General features: G+C 36.0%; 1 protein-coding gene across 1 annotated transcript; it reads left to right on the top strand.

Moving 5' to 3' along the window:
• The first annotated feature begins 1,228 nt into the window (after positions 1–1,228).
• GABRA6 (gamma-aminobutyric acid type A receptor subunit alpha6) lies at positions 1,229–17,118 on the top strand. Its single transcript, XM_030306138.1, has 9 exons — positions 1,229–1,266; positions 1,461–1,579; positions 2,173–2,240; positions 4,188–4,408; positions 4,493–4,575; positions 4,877–5,020; positions 5,431–5,583; positions 7,321–7,580; positions 16,843–17,118. The coding sequence occupies exons 1-9, from the start codon at positions 1,229–1,231 to the stop codon at positions 17,116–17,118; spliced, it is 1,362 nt and encodes a 453-aa protein (XP_030161998.1).
• The last annotated feature ends 872 nt before the right edge of the window (positions 17,119–17,990 follow it).

Raw genomic sequence — 17,990 nt, 5'->3', positions numbered from 1 at the left:
CACTTGTTTCTATTTCTTGTGTTCCTGAATTACTATTTAAAAAATTATATATATACGTATATATATATATACACAGTATATATATATATACACATATATGAGGGGGGGATTCACAATGCTTAAAATTTTAACGTTTAAAGCGACTTCCTTTCCTCCAACTTCCATCTACCAGACTAGGTAAAGAATGCTATTTTTTCAGTTCAAACATTTCTCTGTTCACCTGTGGCAAGCCTATTAAAATAGTGCCCACAACATCAGCATTAACCATGTCCATGGATGCTTTATTCTTACAGTATTTGTACATTGGGAACCTTAATCAGCTATTTCCAGACATTGTCTCTTATAGGCAGCATCCATGAAATTGGCCGGGTTTTTAAAGATAGTGGTAGGACCTATTTATAACTTAGCTTGAGATAACATATCTTTGACAGGAAGGATAAGCAAAATAAATAAACACAAACAAACAAACAAAACCAAACAAACCAACCAAACAAACAAACAACAACAACAACAACAACAAAAAAAACAGAAAAAAAAAAATTAAACCAACAGCCAGACGACCAGGAGTTGTTTTAGTGTATTGTAAGTGCTTTTCAATGAATAATGACGGGTAATTTTAAATGTGGAGGAAAGGTGCATCTGATGCCATAAAGCTGATGAAATCAGAAAGATAACCCAAAAGGATCTCAATATTGTTAGATTTTATAAGCAGTAAGAGCTGTGTAGGAATCCTTCTGTGAACCACAGAAATAATAAATGCTGAGCCATTGGAACATAATCTCAATCAGCAAGATGCCACAGCTTTCCAGATTTTCTCACAGGGACCTGCTAATTCCATGCCAAAACTAGCAGTGGATTTCTTCCTTCTAATCTCCCCTAATGCCTTATTCAATTATTGTCACTGCTCTCCGACCATACAGTGTCCTTTCAGACTCTTGTTTCCTAACTGAGTCCACCAGAAGAGGCTGAATGTCCATCAGGATGTAGCCTAAGACCATAAGCCACCTTGTTCCACATGAAAAGGCAAAAACGAGAACAAGGGAGCAAGGGAGACCTTCAAAGTTTTTCTGGTAACCTCTTCATCTACGGATTACTGGCTGGACGCAAACAGGGAAAAGAGATATGAGGGGTCTGGAATATTACTCTAGTTGATTGGCAAAGGGGTGCTTGTTAGGAGGGAGGAGAAGCCAGGAGGAGGGTGAACTGGGGCATTGCAGTGCTCTGCAGGATGGCGTCGCCTCTGCCCTGGCTGTACATTATTCTATGGTGAGTAAGATTTTGTTTTTTCCCTTCAGCGCTAAGGAAAGTGAAAGCGCACACCCACTGGGTGACTTCTGTACCAAATCATGGAAGAAGCCTGGGTGGTATGGCATGTATTTGTGGTGGAGTATATGAGGGTGGATTGGACAGCCTATTTTCTCTGAGGCTGGGAGTGAGCATCATTGACTGTCTACTCACAGGGTAGAAAATACCCTAGGGAAACTTGAAGATGAAGGCAACTTCTACTCAGAAAACATCAGTCGGATCCTAGACAACTTGCTTGAAGGCTATGACAATCGTCTGAGGCCAGGATTTGGAGGTGAGAGACAGTATCCCTACTAGACCAAACATGTGTTCTCTCCTTCTCCCTTCCTGCTGTTCTAAGACCCAGAAGCTTCAGAAGGATGGCAGAGTGGTAAGGTGCAGGGGTACTGGGAAAGGCCATGTGTTCCCATCGGGTCTCTGCCCCTTCCTCTGTTCGTGACCTTTTATGAACATTATTTGAACCCTCTAAGCCTCAGCTTCCTCAGCTGTAGTGTGGGTGTATGAACGGTGCTTGCTTCATAGAGTTACGTGAGTATAGAGTGAGATTCTCCATGTAAAGCACTTTTCTTAACATTTGTCCCATTAAAGCTATCAAGATGTGTTATTGTTATAGTTTTTATTATTAGAGTATTAACTTAGTTCTCTTGCATTCCTTAAATTCCCCCAAATTGACCAGAAAAATTTCAAAATAACACAACTGCTATGAGTTTTCAGAGTTGAAAAACCCAAGGGTTCCTGCTACTGAGATTGCTTTAGGATAGGTTGCAGATTCTGACCATGAGAAGGGACTTTGTGATAAGGTCATTAATTTCAGTCTCCTTAACATCACTGGTGGTAATTGCCCCCATTCTTCTGGGCTAATTTCAGGTGCTGTCACTGAAGTCAAAACAGACATTTATGTGACCAGTTTTGGGCCCGTGTCAGATGTGGAGATGGTGAGTGACTTCTGAGTGAGGAGGGTAGTTTGATTTGGTGAAGGGAGGGCAGAGTCCCAGAACTAACAGTATTGGGCATTGTTACCAAGCTTGGTTCCAGAGCCCTAATACAATATGTGTGCTCATGCTTGGAGGGCATGGCCATTAGAGCAGATTCCTGGCTTAATCTCCCTCACATTTCACTACTTTGCTTGAATGCTTTAACCTAAGGGACTTTTTAAAGTCCTCTCTTCTGGCCACATATCATGCACTGATTTTTTTCTACAAAGATAAGATTTTCCCCATCTTTATGAAGTCCTGGTAAATTTTTAGAGTAGCAAAAAGAAAAACCAACAAAGATGATACGCCACATAAGAGTATATTGAGAATATCTATGAAACTTAAAATATAGCTATTTTCTGTGGCACATCCTTCTCAGTATATTTTACTAAACAGTAGAGAGCATCATTTGGAAAGGCTAGTATGTTGTACCTTTTGTGTTACGAATGGACCAGTAGGTGTTCTGGGAACTCTGTTCCAGGTACAGATGGCTGTAGGATTCGTAAGAGAGTATTTATAGTAAGTGGCAATGAAAATCTGAACTAGTCTTCTAGAACAAAGTGTATCATGGTATTTTTTCATAGTTCTCAGGTACTATCTCCCCCTAAAAGTAAAATATAAATACTAAAATTGAAGTAAAAATAAATCTTTATATAGTTGCCTCATTTAATTAGGAAAATGTAACTGGATAAGTAGTTACTGGAGACTTTTTATCTTCTGCTTTTTTGAGTTGTCAAGAAAAGAAAAAAGCAAGAAGGGAAGAAAAGAAAAAAGAAGCAGTACAAGAGGAAGGGAAAGGGAGAGGGAGGGACAAAAGTAAGAAAGAAAACAGGGAAGTGAAGGAGAAGGAGGAGGACTTTATTTAAGAGATAAATGTATTAGGTCTTGAAAGAAGGGGGAGTCAGAATTATCCTGAATCCTCAATTATTTTACTATCATATTTTTCATTGACTACTGACTCACCTTCAGAATAAATAATCACAACCATATTATATTATATTATTGAAGTCTGGGGAACACTTGGAACTTCATTTTATGTATGTGTCTCATTTTTAAAGTATATTTATACAGTGGAGATTGGTTATACTCTAGACCATTATTATATGGATATATTATGTGTCAAATTATACTTTGAAAATCTAATCACCACTTGTAATAATAGGTCTCATAAAGGAACTTATAAAGTAGTCAAAGCAATTATTGGCAATATTTTGATATACTTACAAGCTGTTATTTATTATTGACTTTTCCAATGCCCTCACCATAATTCTTAAGATTTCTAATGTTATTTCATAAAAGCCACAAATTAAAACTCAAAGTTCTAATTATGCATACTTAAATGATCCTCTGAGTAATTGTGGTAACATTTGCTTTTATGTTCTCTGAGAACAATATAAAATAATTACGATGTGCAGCCAGAGTACACTTATCAAGCAAAGTTTGTCTATCCTTGGAAGTTGATTTCATGGTACCAGGGTTCTTGGAGACACCTTTGAAGGTAGACAAGACATTGAGGGGAATGGTTAGACTAACTGATGGTGGGATGGCCAACACAAAACCTAGACTGTAAATCTTTTCATATTTTTCTTCTAAGCTAATGAAGGCAAAATTGATAGGCCAATAGATGGAGAGGTGGATGACTAATAGAAAGGACGAAGAATGTGGAAGAGGGTAAAGGTGAAGGAGGGAGGTTTGCTCGACACAATACTATCTTTTATAATAATGTTGCAAACTTTGCGTTTGAGAAAAATAATAATTTACTGAAATCATAGTTTTTCTGATAGGCTATTGTCATAAAAAAGTTGTTTTATTTCTTAAATTTTAGAATTGGGTATATAAGCTAATGAATCAACTATTCTTAATAAACTATCTCCCCAGTTTGCATGAATATCTTATTTTTTTTCTTAGGAATATACAATGGACGTTTTCTTCCGCCAGACTTGGACTGATGAGAGGTTGAAGTTTGGGGGGCCAACTGAGATTTTGAGTTTGAATAACTTAATGGTCAGTAAAATCTGGACACCTGACACTTTTTTCAGGAATGGCAAAAAATCAATTGCTCACAATATGACAACCCCTAATAAACTCTTCAGAATAATGCAGAATGGAACTATTTTATACACTATGAGGTGAGGTTTTCCCAATTCAGCTTCCTCTACCCAAATGATTTGTCCATCATACTAACTCGGAACCATTTATTTCAATGTCCCTAGGCTTACCATCAATGCTGACTGTCCTATGAGGCTGGTTAACTTTCCTATGGATGGGCATGCTTGTCCACTCAAGTTTGGGAGTTGTAAGTTACAAAAGACTTCTGAAAGCCAAATAATGCATTCAAAATATACAATTATTTGATTATAGTCAGAGACTGGGAAGCAAAAGAGAAATATTACTATGATACTCTCAGTGAGATTCCAGGAATATACTCACTTAATCATGTCTGTCAATCTTATAAATAGAGGTTTTAGTCACACAGAGTAAAGAATACCATTAAAGAAAATTTATGTTTGTATTTTCCTTTTTATATGGACAAGATTTGCTCTAAAAAGGAAAAACACAACTAGTCATATTCACTGCTGTTTGTTTAAAAAATTCAGATGCTTACCCCAAAAGTGAAATCATATATACATGGAAAAAAGGACCACTTTACTCAGTCGAAGTCCCAGAAGAATCTTCAAGCCTCCTCCAGTATGATCTGATTGGACAAACAGTATCTAGTGAGACAATTAAATCTAACACAGGTAAGAATTAGACCAACTCATGAATGCAACCCAACAAGGTGACCCCAATGCACATTTTCAAAGTATATATTTCTTTCTTCTCTGCATTAGCCATCCTCAGCTACGCTTGCTGATTTGAAGTGATGAGTAGCTTTCTTTAAAATTGATTTTGCAACCATGTGCGTATAAGGATTTGTGTAACCTTGGGATGAGTAGTTTTCTATGTATATGACACAAAGAACACCACCAAAAACAGTGAGCTGATGTATCTATCATTCACTGATTAAGTATCTTTGTCATACATTGAAATATGCCTTTGCTTGTTTTCTTCTAGCCCATGTTAATTTAAAGATCTGCAAGATTTATTTCCAGCTGCATTCTTTTTGCATACTGTCAAGAGCAATAATTCTGATATATGTGTCTTCCAACAGGTGAATACGTAATAATGACAGTTTATTTCCACTTGCAAAGGAAGATGGGCTACTTCATGATACAGATATACACTCCTTGCATTATGACAGTCATTCTTTCTCAAGTGTCTTTCTGGATTAATAAGGAGTCTGTCCCAGCCAGAACTGTCTTTGGTATGCTTCATTCTTTGGCTATACTTCACCCATCCTCCAGCAATTATTGCTTGTGTATTTTAGGGGAATATTCACACTAGTGCGCTTTTTCAATCCACAAAGGAAATAGACTCCTATCTTATTCAGGCATATGTATTACATAAAATGACCCTTATATTATCCTAAGCTGTGTGGTGAATCTACAAAAAATTTGTCTTAGCAAGAATTCTGGCTGGATTCCTGTGACTTTCATGTGCCCTATTAAGGAGGCTTTTTTGTTTCGTTTTAGTTTTTTTTGTTTTTTTCTTTTTTAAAATCTCAGGATGCTTGGGTGGCTCAGTCAATTAAGCACCCAACTCTTGATTTGGAATCAGGTCACGATCTCCTGGTTCATGAGTTTGAGCCCTGCGTGGGGCTCAGTGCTGACAGCTGACCCTCTCTCCCCTCCTCCCCTGTGCTCTCTCACCCTCTTGCTCTAAAAAATAAATAAATGAGCATTAAAAAAATAAAATAAAATCTTAATTTGCTATTTCATAACTAAGGAAAAGCAGAAAAGTAACAACTGACATGTAAACCCATGAAAACAAAGGCTAAGATTGAACCCTGATATATAAATTATATCTAATATATAAATTAAATCTTGCTTTTATTAGATTGAATTGTAAAACGTTGCCATTTTTCAAGATCTGAAAATAGTTAAATATAACAAATTTCCCATGGTTCAACATAAATAATGAGCTCCATTTATGATATATAGAATCACTATTAGTTTTGATGGAACAAAATGTAATAAGAGAAAGAGCTGTAAGCGAAAATATCATCAACAACAAAATCCAATTTTTTTCTGAGTTTTCATGATTATAATTTAGAAGTTCATAGGTAAGACCTGAGTTGAACTGAAATCTCACATGAATTTTGACTTTTTAATTTAGTATATTTTAAAATAGACCTCCTTCTGCAAATTATAAAAGAATATCTATACAATGATGTTGACCATCTTGAAATTACATAAATTCCCCAAGTATAATACAAGACATGAAACTGTTGACAACTCAGTGATGAAATTATTTTCTCATGAGTAAATATTTTATCTTAAAATCAAGCTAGAAATTTTAAAAAATGAGGGACTTAATTTATGTTTACTATTCATACCAGATAGATTTCTTAAATATGATAATAGATATTATCATCTATTCAGATAGACCAGGAGTTCAAGGTTTTAGAACTTACATGATAATTACTTGCTGTGAGTTTTCTTAAGAAGTAAACAACTAGAATTATTTGCGAGTTAAGCTTTACAATAGTTAAACTAAATCAAATTAAAAAATATTTTTTGATCAACTCCAGTGTACATGCCACTGCACTGGGTACTGAAGGATACAAAAATTTTAATACCTATGACAGTAATTGTCAACAATTAAAAAACAAAAATAACATGGGTGCCTGGGTGGCTCAGTCAGTTAGGCGTCCGACTTTGGGTCAGGTCATGATCTCACTGTTTGTGGGTTTGAGCCCCACGTTGGGCTCAGTGCTGACAGCTCAGAGCCTGTAGCCTGGTTCAGATTCTGTGTTTCTTTCTCTCTCTCTCTCTGCCCCTCCCCTGCCTGTGCTCTCTCTCAAAAATAAATAAACATTAAAAAAAACAATAATAACAAAAATTACATTTGCAGAATGTTTAATCCACTGACACATTGTCATTTGATGTTATTATCAGATTCTAAATGCTAATACTGCATTTCTCATTCTTTTTCATTTTAGGGATCACCACTGTTTTAACCATGACCACACTAAGCATCAGTGCCCGGCACTCCTTGCCAAAAGTGTCGTATGCAACTGCCATGGACTGGTTCATAGCTGTTTGCTTTGCTTTCGTCTTCTCTGCTCTTATTGAATTTGCGGCTGTCAACTATTTTACCAATCTTCAGACACAGAAGGCCAAAAGGAGGGCACAGATTGCAGCCTCACCCCCAGTGACAATATCAAAAGCGACTGAACCCTTGGAAGCTGAGATTGTTTTGGTAATTGTTTACTTTTCTAATGTTACCTACCAGTTAGGAAAAGGCAGCCAAATGGTGATCACAAACAACTTAGTAGTCCAAAAATACTATTAGTTGAGCACAAGTTACATAATTCTGGTTCTAAGGCCAACTTCTTTTCCAACTTCATAGAAGAAAAGAAACCTGAAGCAGCAATCCTTCATTTATCTTTGCTCTAAACTTTTGGCATTCTTCTTTTATCATCCTCACTGGTACTAGCAGATTCCGTGCTCTCAGAGATGAGAAAATTCTTCTCAGCCTTTAGATGTTTCCTTTGAACAGGTTTACTTCTACCAACTAGGGAGAATAAAGTGAAAAAGAAAAAGTTCCTAATGAAGCTTCAGAGTCTTAGGGAAATAAACAGGGACTCCTATAGAATAGACAATTTTTGTTAGAAATTGTCTATTTGCTGCTTTATTTCATGAAGGCAAGATGTGAATAATAGGTTCTGTGAATGCTGAGTCATAAGCAAAGTTTTTGATTTACGTGAAAACATTCTCATGTTCATATTTGTATATTAAATGCATATATCCCAACCTGTTCTTATTCAAAGACTTAATAATAAGTGATAAATACCTATAAAATTCAGTTTAGATTTTCTGTTGCTCAGCTCTGGTCCTCAAAGGTTTTTTGAAAAAGAAATAAATGATAGCATTAATAATTCAAGGGTCATGAATGTGTCCCCAAATTTCAATTTCACATCTGAGTAAATTCTCACAACAGTTCAACTGCACACACTTTTTTTAATGGATTTTAGAACTTATTGACAAATGCAAGTTTTTATGTCAATGCAAATTCCAAATAGTAGTTCTTAAAACAAGAAAATTTTGCTCTGTAACATCAAGTACTGCAAACACTTTGAACTAAAAATGTCTTTATAACCAATTCTTGTGAACATTTCCAAATCACGGAACCACATGAAGTCTAGGTAATCCTTGGTTAACTTTAATGATAAAAATTACTATGTGTGTTGTACTTCTCAAATACTCAGGCATGTATTTGGGTAAAAAGATGATACTTTCCTATTGAAACATCTGGTTTGATATACTAAGAAACATGTTTCTTGGTATATTTCTTGGAATCTATTTTCTCCAAGGATAAGATAAAATAAGATATAATTTAAAGATTTTTTTCTTAAATTAGCTCTCATTAAAAAAGAAGTTTACCATTCTTTTTACCAGTGATCCAGACTAACTACCTCTGCTTACAAATCAAAAACAGTGTCTCAGAGGGGGAAAAATGTTAGTTACTAGTTGGTAGGAAAACTAGAAATTGATTCCATAAGTCCTGATATCCACCAGAGGCAGAGGCCATCCCCTCCCCAATAATTTCTCAAAGGTTGAAATATAAAGGAATGCATACTGCAATATAAAATATTTTCAGAATGCTAGGCCATTCCCAAAATTCTTCCCATGACCTAATGTTGTTTTCTTTATATAAATGTTTTTGGTATTTTTTTAATTTTTTTTTTAACATTTATTTATTTTTGAGACAGAGAGAGACAGAGCATGAACGGGGGAGGGTCAGAGAGAGAGGGAGACACAGAATCGGAAGCAGGCTCCAGGCTCTGAGCCATCAGCCCAGAGCCCCACACGGGGCTTGAACTCACGGACTGCGAGATCATGACCTGAGCCGAAGTCGGACGCTCAACCGACTGAGCCACCCAGGCGCCCCTATATAAATGTTTTGAAAGGCCACAAAAATATCAGTTTTATAGCAAAAAAGATGCTACTCTGAAGACTCAGTCCAAAACACTTGAAAATATTTTTTTTCAGAAAATATTTTTGAGAATTATTTTGTTTGTAAAAATAAGTGATTATGTTATAAACTGTCTGTATATATATAAACATATAATCAATATATGTCCCAATGGCCATACATTATCTTAACATGTGTCTATAGAGAAAGAAGAATTGGTATTTATCAGAATTCAGTTTAACAGTTTTCTTTGAGAAATGCAATTAAAATCAAAAGAGAAATTCATGAAAGACAAGATAAAAAATAATTCAAATGATTTTAAATATGTTCTTTGATCTGATATTGAGATAAAAAGAAAGACCAACTTCCTTATTCAATTCTTTTGGAATATGGATCACTGAGAGGAAAATGACTTCAAATCCTTGGAGAAAGTATAGAGTTAGCATTCCCTATGTCTATTATTTTAAAGGTATAATTTATTAATAAGATGGAACTTAAGATCTCAGGTTTTCATATAAGCTACCTTCTATGATTCTAAAATAGTAACCTATAATGAGCAGGTCCTTTGGGAAGCTAGATAAAAAATGCATTTTAAATCATCTCAAAGTTGACTGCAAGTTGACTTTTTTCTTATGAAAAAATTTATTTCTTAACCTGGTTTCACTTAAAATATTTTAAGGCAATGGAAAGCTGCATTTTGTTTCTAAAAGGCTGGTCAAAGCATAAAAATAAAAATAAAAACCAAAATAAGCAAACCTAACAATGCAAACCTTGTAGGTATCAAAAATAAATATAGATGATTACATAGAACATTTACATTTTATTTATTCATGTCAAACCTTGGCAATTTGCCTTATATAATGCAGAGGAACAAACATAAATTACACATTTGCAGTTTATACAACACAATGGTATATTATGATTGCCAGGTCATTTTTTCTTTCAAATACCATGACATTTAAAAATGGCTATTCAGTTGTAATCAAAATAACATTACTTGAGTAATTTGAACATTAAAATAGCAAACCAATGTGGTGAGGTTGAAGTAAAATTACGTGCTTAGATATTTCATGTGATTCTAAGTTTATATTTTAATGTCCTCATTGCTTTTCACAAGAAACTACTTAGAATGAATATGGGAGAAAGTTTATCACTTTGATTTTGACCTTGAAATGTAATATAATAATGGCAAAGAAATTCAGGAGTTTTAAATGTAGTACTCAAACCCAAAGAGACATCTAAAACTAAATCCTCAGCAGTGTTCTGTAGACAAATGATCCTCCTGGTTTTAAGGCATTTGGAAGTAGATACTGGGTTTTCTTTCCTTCTTCTTTTCTTTCTTCATTTCTTCCTTCCTTCTTTGTTTTCTTTCTTTCTTTCTTTCTTTCTTTCTTTCTTTCTTTCTTTCTTTCTTTCTTCTTAGATTTTGAGAAGAAACTGTCCACAGCTTCTTTCTTGCTTATATGGTATCTTCCTTATTATTTTTATCTGGCATGCTCTCTTGGGATTAGAGAGTTATTCTTATCTTCATGTTTCGTTAATTATTATGTGACTAGGGTATATTTATTTTGTGTGTAAGACCAAGTTTGGACCTCAATCAATTTCTGGATTTTTTTCTAGTTTCCTTGTTATTTTAAAGGTCTAAGCCCTCATTCCTATGTTCCTAAGAATGAATTCCCCCACCTATTGACACATCCAATGTGGCTTTTCTTCTTCACAGGAGGTGTGATATTCTTGGTAAATTATCTACAAACAAAATTGCCCAAAATTTCATTAGCCAGGACAATAGTTATATTTATACTGATTATGCTGTTTATTCATTTATTTTTTTTTCTTTTCATCTGGAACCCATTTATTGAATACCTATGTATTCATTGAACTATTCATACCATAAGTACTTGTTAAATGTTTTTATGTTCCATATCCTTTGTAGAGTGCCGGGAATACATTTAGTGATTGACATCAATAGGGCCTCTTCCCTCACAAGCTTCTTGTTCAACAGGAAGAAAGACAAACCAATAAGCAATGACAAAACATTGTGATAAAGGTTTTGGTTAGAGACGTATAGTGGCTAAGGAAGAGCCATGTGAGAATATCTAACTCGACTGGAGGGGTCATGATTCTGAAAGAAGTGATGCCTAAGCTGAGATAGAAGGATGAACCTGGTCCTGTTCTAGAAACACTAAGTCAATTGCTAGAAACTTGGGCATAGAGAGGAAAATAAGACATATTATGTCCTTTTTATAATCCCTTTCAAGGGTGGGATGATCTGCTCAGCCATTATTATGTTTCCCTCCACCTATGTAAAGAGATACAAAGCATATAATGAAAGATTTGCCTCCTGCATTCCAAATATTGCCAAGATTTCTTTGAATACTATCATTACTCTGTGGAACTAAGGGTTAAAGTAAGTTAATGAGAGACTCTGAGTCCCTTCACCATGGTTGTGCTATTGCATAAATTATAGAGAGGGTAGTGTGGATTAGATGAGGGATGTAGGTGGTTAGTTCTTTCCCCATACCCTCTATCAAATCCCCATCCAGTATTTCCTTCTCTACCCTCTAAGCATTCCAATATGGTTTGTAGACATGTGCCCCACACCACTAACCCACCAGATTGCTGCCAATAAGCTGCTTCTTTATAGAAATTCTGGAATCGTCTCTGTCCCAATTCTACCAGCTATTACGTAGATGCAAGAAAATTTGATGGAATTTTTATTTCTTTCATAATAATTAATATAATAGTGGGGTTTTTTTTAAATATCAAGTACTAAATGTTTTCAAAAATGTTTTCTCTTGGAGTGCCCGGGTAGCTCAGTCGGTTAAGCATCTGACTCTTGATTTCAGAGCAGGTCGTGATCTCACAGTTCTTGGGGTTGATCCCCGCATCAGGCTCTGTGCTGAGTGTGGAGCCTGCTTAAGATTCTTTCCCTCCATCTCCCTCTGTTCCTCTGGCACGTGTCATCTCTCTCTCTCTCTCTCTCTCTCCCTCTCTCTCTCACCCTCAAAAATATTCTCTCTTATATTTGTTGCCCTGTTTGCTGGTTCTAAAAACAGATGCTTTGTTTGTTCCTTGAGTAATGCAGCCCTGGTTAGAATCTCTCTCTTGTGAGGTAACCCATTGCCCCCTCCTCTATAACATATTAGATTCACTGAACGTCATATCAAAATTGCCTTAACCACTTTCCAAATGTCTTATCCTTACATCAAATAACTGATTGTCATAAAGTCCACTTTGACTCAAAGTACCTTTGCAATGTGGCATTACTTAAAACAAAGCAGTACTCTATAAATACTCAGAGCAGGATGGCATTCAGCAGCAGGGGAGCGCTGGAAAAATTCAAAACCACAGGTGTTCCACTCAAAACAGTGACAGCCCCAAGCTGAGCCCTCATCTGGACTCTGACAAAAACCTATTTTACCATCAGCTGAAGCTGCTGGGCTTACAATAGAGCAGGCGGGGTCTGATGCAAACCTGTATCTTGAATGGCTTGCAAAATTGGCTTTCTTTTCATTTCAGAAATTCAATGTGATTCTTCTAAATCGTAGTCCAGTTTTCTGTATTGCCAATTCCCAATTATGCAGGAACTGATTGTCCAGCATGTGGGTTAGCCAGGCCTCTTGCATTTCCTTGAGCATGTCATATTTACTGCCTGCTAGAAATACCCCCCAATCACTGCTGGGCAGTGAGATAGCTGTGACTCTAAATCAGTGATACTCAGCGGTAAGACTTTTCTCCCCAGAGAATATTTGGCAATGTCTGGAGATATTTCTGGTTGTCACAACATTGGGGAGTGGGTTGCTGCAGGTATCTTGTGAGTAGAGCGCAGGGATGCTGCTCAACGTCTCATGATGTACAGGACACAACAAAGAAGTATGCTACACAAAAGGTCAATAATTCAGTGGTTGGGAAGCCATGCCCTGAACCTTAAAGCTGATGGGAAGAAACCACAAAAATGATTAAGAGTGTGATTGGTAGCATCACAGGCACTGCCAGTTATTGTGTGAACTTCCTGCTTAAGCCTTCATTTGTTCACCTTTAAAATGAAAATAATACTATTACCTTATAGATTTTTTCTAGGAATAAGCAAAATAATGCATGCAAAATGCTGTGCAGTGCTTGTTACCGGTAAGCATTTAGATATGGTACTTACAGTATAATATGAAACAACATACTAAAATATAATGTAAAACAATCATAAAACTTTTTGTTTTCTCCTCTTTGCCTAAGAAATTCTGGAAATTTTTAGATTTTCATTCATTTGTTGAATCAGCATATGCTTATTAAGAATATATTCTGTTCTATGCACTAGCTAGACACTGTGGGACACTCATACTTAAGAATAATATGCCCTGTGAGGTGCCTGGGTGGTTCGTCAGTTAAGCATCTCACTTAGGCTCAGATCATGATATCGTGGCTCATGAGTTCAAGCCCCACATGTGCTCTGTGCTGACAGCTCAGAGCCTGGAGCCTGCTTCAGATTCTGTGTCTCCCTCTCTCTCTGCCCCTTCCCTGTTTGCAATCTGTCTCTCTCTCTCTCTCTCTCTCTCTCTCTCAAAAATAAATAAATATTAAAACAATTTTTTTTTAAATGAAGAATATATGCCCTCTACCAATAAGTGGATTTCACGTCAGGAAAGGAGATAAGGCACAATAATGTTTAGAAGGAAGAATGTAAGAACATGATAATAACTTTAAGGCAAAAAAGTATATATATATGTAAAATATCTATCCATCTATCTATAAATCTATTATATAAATATATCTTACATTTTCTTCCTCAAATTCTTAACAAAAAGAAAAAACTTAATTCCTAACTTTAAAGATGGAAACTTCATTTAGTAGGTAAGTAGTATATGTGGAATTGCAATCCAGGGCTCTTTGACTCTCCTGTCTTAACTCTTCAGCAAGCCTCCATAGAGATTGTTTGGAGAAGTAGATGAGGAAATGGAAAATCTTTAATTCCAAGGTAATGTCATGAATTTTTTCATGGTGTTTGGTCTTGAGTGATGTTGCTTAACGCTGGACAAAAGTCATTTGGTAATTCTTATTAAGTTATGTGTGACAATGCCAAAAGATTGACAAATACCTTTTTGCCCCACAGCTCTAAAGAGGGGAAGATAACACAATGCTTTATATTTTTATGGCAGATTATGTTTTATAATCACTTTTTTGTCTCAAAGAATTTTTTTTATGTCTACCCTGTTTCTCCTTAAAAAAGAAATGAACACAGGCAATGCATGCCATTAAAAATCAAGGTGAGTTTAAAAAGAGAATCTGCTTTAAAGGCTTGCCCTCTTTCTACTCCATCACGATCCTTAGAAATTTTACTAGAGTAAAATTTTTTAGTGTTCCATGGATCTGGGAGGAGGATAACTCTTTTTGGAAAATGCAACAGTAATACATTTTGCTCTTTTATGTGGAGAATATTTCAATAACATACTCAATGGCTGAAAATTCCAATTAGAATCTGAGATACACAATAGAAAGCTCTTGAAAGAAGTTACTGTGTTTATTTCCTAAGACAGGCAGCATACACTGAGACCAAAATACCACTACTCTGGTCCTATCCTCATACTGACTGGTGACCCTGAGTACAGTAGTCCTTATTTGTCACATGTTTTTTAGTAGAAAGTGTCACTTATTTCCTAAGGTCAGCAGACTGAAACCTCTACTATTTTAAATTATCTTCTACTCCCAAGACCTATGATTTATTTAATTCTGTCCAGAATACCTAGCTCAATTCCGCGCCAATACCTAACAAATAAAGATACACTTTCCTTGAAATTCACCATGGGTTTGAGAAATAAAACTTGACTATAGAGATTCATTTCTGTTTTTGGTGAAGAGAGAGATTTTCCCATGGTCTCTAAAAGCACACTGGGCTTGAACTGTCAATGATGTCTATTATTATTTAGATACTCAGTAAATTCCATGACAAATCAAACAGCAAAATTCAGGAGAGGAAGATAGAGAGAAGAGGTTCTTGGAATTGTTGTTTCTCACACTCCAAATGTCACCACATCGGCAGGTCACTCTGGTCCTGTGGCTCAACCAGCACAGGGGAGGCAGCTGCCTCATCCTGTTGCCGCGGGGTTGCTGGCTAAAGCCACAGGAGTCTGCCCATGTGAGTAACATACCCTGCCAGGCATCAAAGTGGTGATTTTGCTGCCAGGGAGAAAACAAGGCAGTTTTACAAGAGCAGAGATAATGTACAGCAAGTGTTCGAAGGCAGACCCAGCAACAACAACCTGGCCACAAGGAGAGTGACTATTACAGGATGTAGACAGGAAAAGATACAAATCAAAGGAAGATTCCCTAGTCTCTAACAGTATGAAAAGAGGCTAAAGCAAACAGAATTAGAGTCTCTGAACTAGACCCAATCCTTCAGAGTAAAAACAAGAAAATGTGGGGATGATGAAACAAGCATTGAAATTGACCAGCGTAGTTTATTACTAGTCACCATAGCTGTGCAACTATGGACGAGGCATTTTCACCTCCACCCTCTGGACTTAGACTTCTCACCTAACAATTAATATGCTAAATACCTCTTTCAAGACAAAAATTAGTTGTCTCATGATTTCAAATGATAAAAAAGAACATATAACAATTCTGAGGTCAGTCAATGAATCATTTTTTGGTGACTTAGAATGGAGGGAGACCAGTGGAGAAGTTCTGAATGGGAAGCAGAAAGCTCTCAATATAAAACTTCTGGGCTTAAGAGGCAATTGTATTTCAAGGAATGAACAGTCATCCCATGCAATTTAAAGGTATTGATACTTTGCCACTGGCTTTTCACATATACAAGCACCTTAATATTTTTTGTTGTTGTCATCTCAGCTGGTTCAAATTTATGAATGTGTGATGATAAAGATGTAGGCTAGAAGAATGATATCAACTAACTGAACTGCTGTATTTTCTTCTTTTTTTAGTGTTTGTTTATTTTTAAGAGACAAGAGTGCAATCAGGTAAGGGGCAGAGAGAGAGGGAGATACAGAATCCAAAGCAGGCTTAAGACTCTGAGCTGTCAGCACAGAGCCCAATGTGGGGCTCGAACCCACAAGCCATGAGATCATGATCTCAGCCTAAGTTGAATGCTTAACCAACTGAGCCACCCAGGCACACCGCTATATTTTCTTATATTAACTAATTGTCCATATATTCCAAAGTGAATTCCCCTCTCGTTGCCCACACTCATTGCCCTATAGGCTTATGCATCACCAGCAATTGCAAGTGGCTAGATAAGCCTTTGTAACACGGTTCATCTCTTCCTAATAGCCTAATGCTCAACACAGTTTCTGGGATGTGGAATATGCTTGGCATCAATTTCTGATGGATTAAATTATAGGATGTTAGATAGAAACAAAACATTTTTTTAAACTTAACACTTTCTTGGAAAAGCAGCACTATCAAATACTATTAACAATTTGCTAATATTTTCTTACATAGTAAGTAGTCAATAAATATCTGTCAGTGATGAAAAAGTGAATAACTAAGTAATCTCTAGTCTTTTACCTAGGCTGAATTTTATGTCTTTTCCTTACAGCATCCTGATTCCAAGTATCATCTGAAGAAAAGAATCTCCTCTCTGACCTTGCCAATAGTTCCATCCCCTGAGGCCAGCAAAGTCCTCACTAGGGCTCCTATCTTACAGTCAACACCCGTCACACCCCCACCACTATCTGCAGCCTTTGGAGGCACCAGTAAAATAGACCAGTATTCTCGGATTCTGTTCCCTGTTGCATTTGCAGGATTTAACCTTGTATACTGGGTAGTTTATCTTTCCAAAGACACAATGGAAGTGAGCAGCAGTGTTGAATAGCTTGCAGCCAGGATAACTTCTATAAGTTCTCATTTTCTAATTTTTAAAAATAGCATTAAGAATTGTATGGATGCTTTTCTAAACATTGAAAACCTGTAACACATAGCTTTGAGTAAGCATATTTGGGCCAAAAAGCAATAATGTTACCCCTCAAAACTGGAAGTTGAAGGTTGTTGAAAACTGACTTTTCTATATGTTAGAGGAAGAATTTGTATGAGAATAAGATGCCCTGAAGATGAATTTGCCAATCTTTGTCTTTCAATGTTCAATATTTTAATTGTCACTGTGAAGAGCATTAACCACAAAGATAAAATAAGAAATGCTAATACTTCCAAAGGTTGCCTTAAAATATGTTTATTTTGGCTTAGTTGTCAAAGAGTACACAATATAGTCTAAATATTTATCAATAGGTTAATACCAGCATGTTGAAAGCCTTTGTGCTAGTAAAATGGTTTCCAGTGACATTGTTAAGCCTGTATTAACAATTAACAGTTAAGCCTGAACTTAGCCATTTGTTTTTAACCTTGCTGTGCTATTTTACCTCAATAAATACATAAAGTATGCATATGTATATCGCTTTAATTAAGCTGCAATACAGTGGTGTTTTATCTCATTAGGAGCTCCTTTAAAAATGATATGCTCATCATAATTCCATGAGATTGTAGAAAAAAATGAGACTATAAGGAAACTTTGTTATATTTTGACTGTGGTTATATCTCATATTTTCTACCTTTTTAAGTATGCCACTAAATAAAACAAAAATAAACATGGTTCCCTGGATCTGGTTAATAAAGATAGGGAAAAAGAGCTTTCTCTTAAATATGAAGAAATGAAGTGGTTACCTCTACCCAATGTTAGAGTCCCCAGTGATT

The sequence above is a fragment of the Lynx canadensis genome, chromosome A1 (genome assembly GCF_007474595.2).
Source record: "Lynx canadensis isolate LIC74 chromosome A1, mLynCan4.pri.v2, whole genome shotgun sequence".
Lineage (NCBI taxonomy): Eukaryota > Metazoa > Chordata > Mammalia > Carnivora > Felidae > Lynx > Lynx canadensis.
Note: the sequence above shows the minus strand (reverse complement) of the source record. Positions and strands in the feature narration are given on the sequence as shown.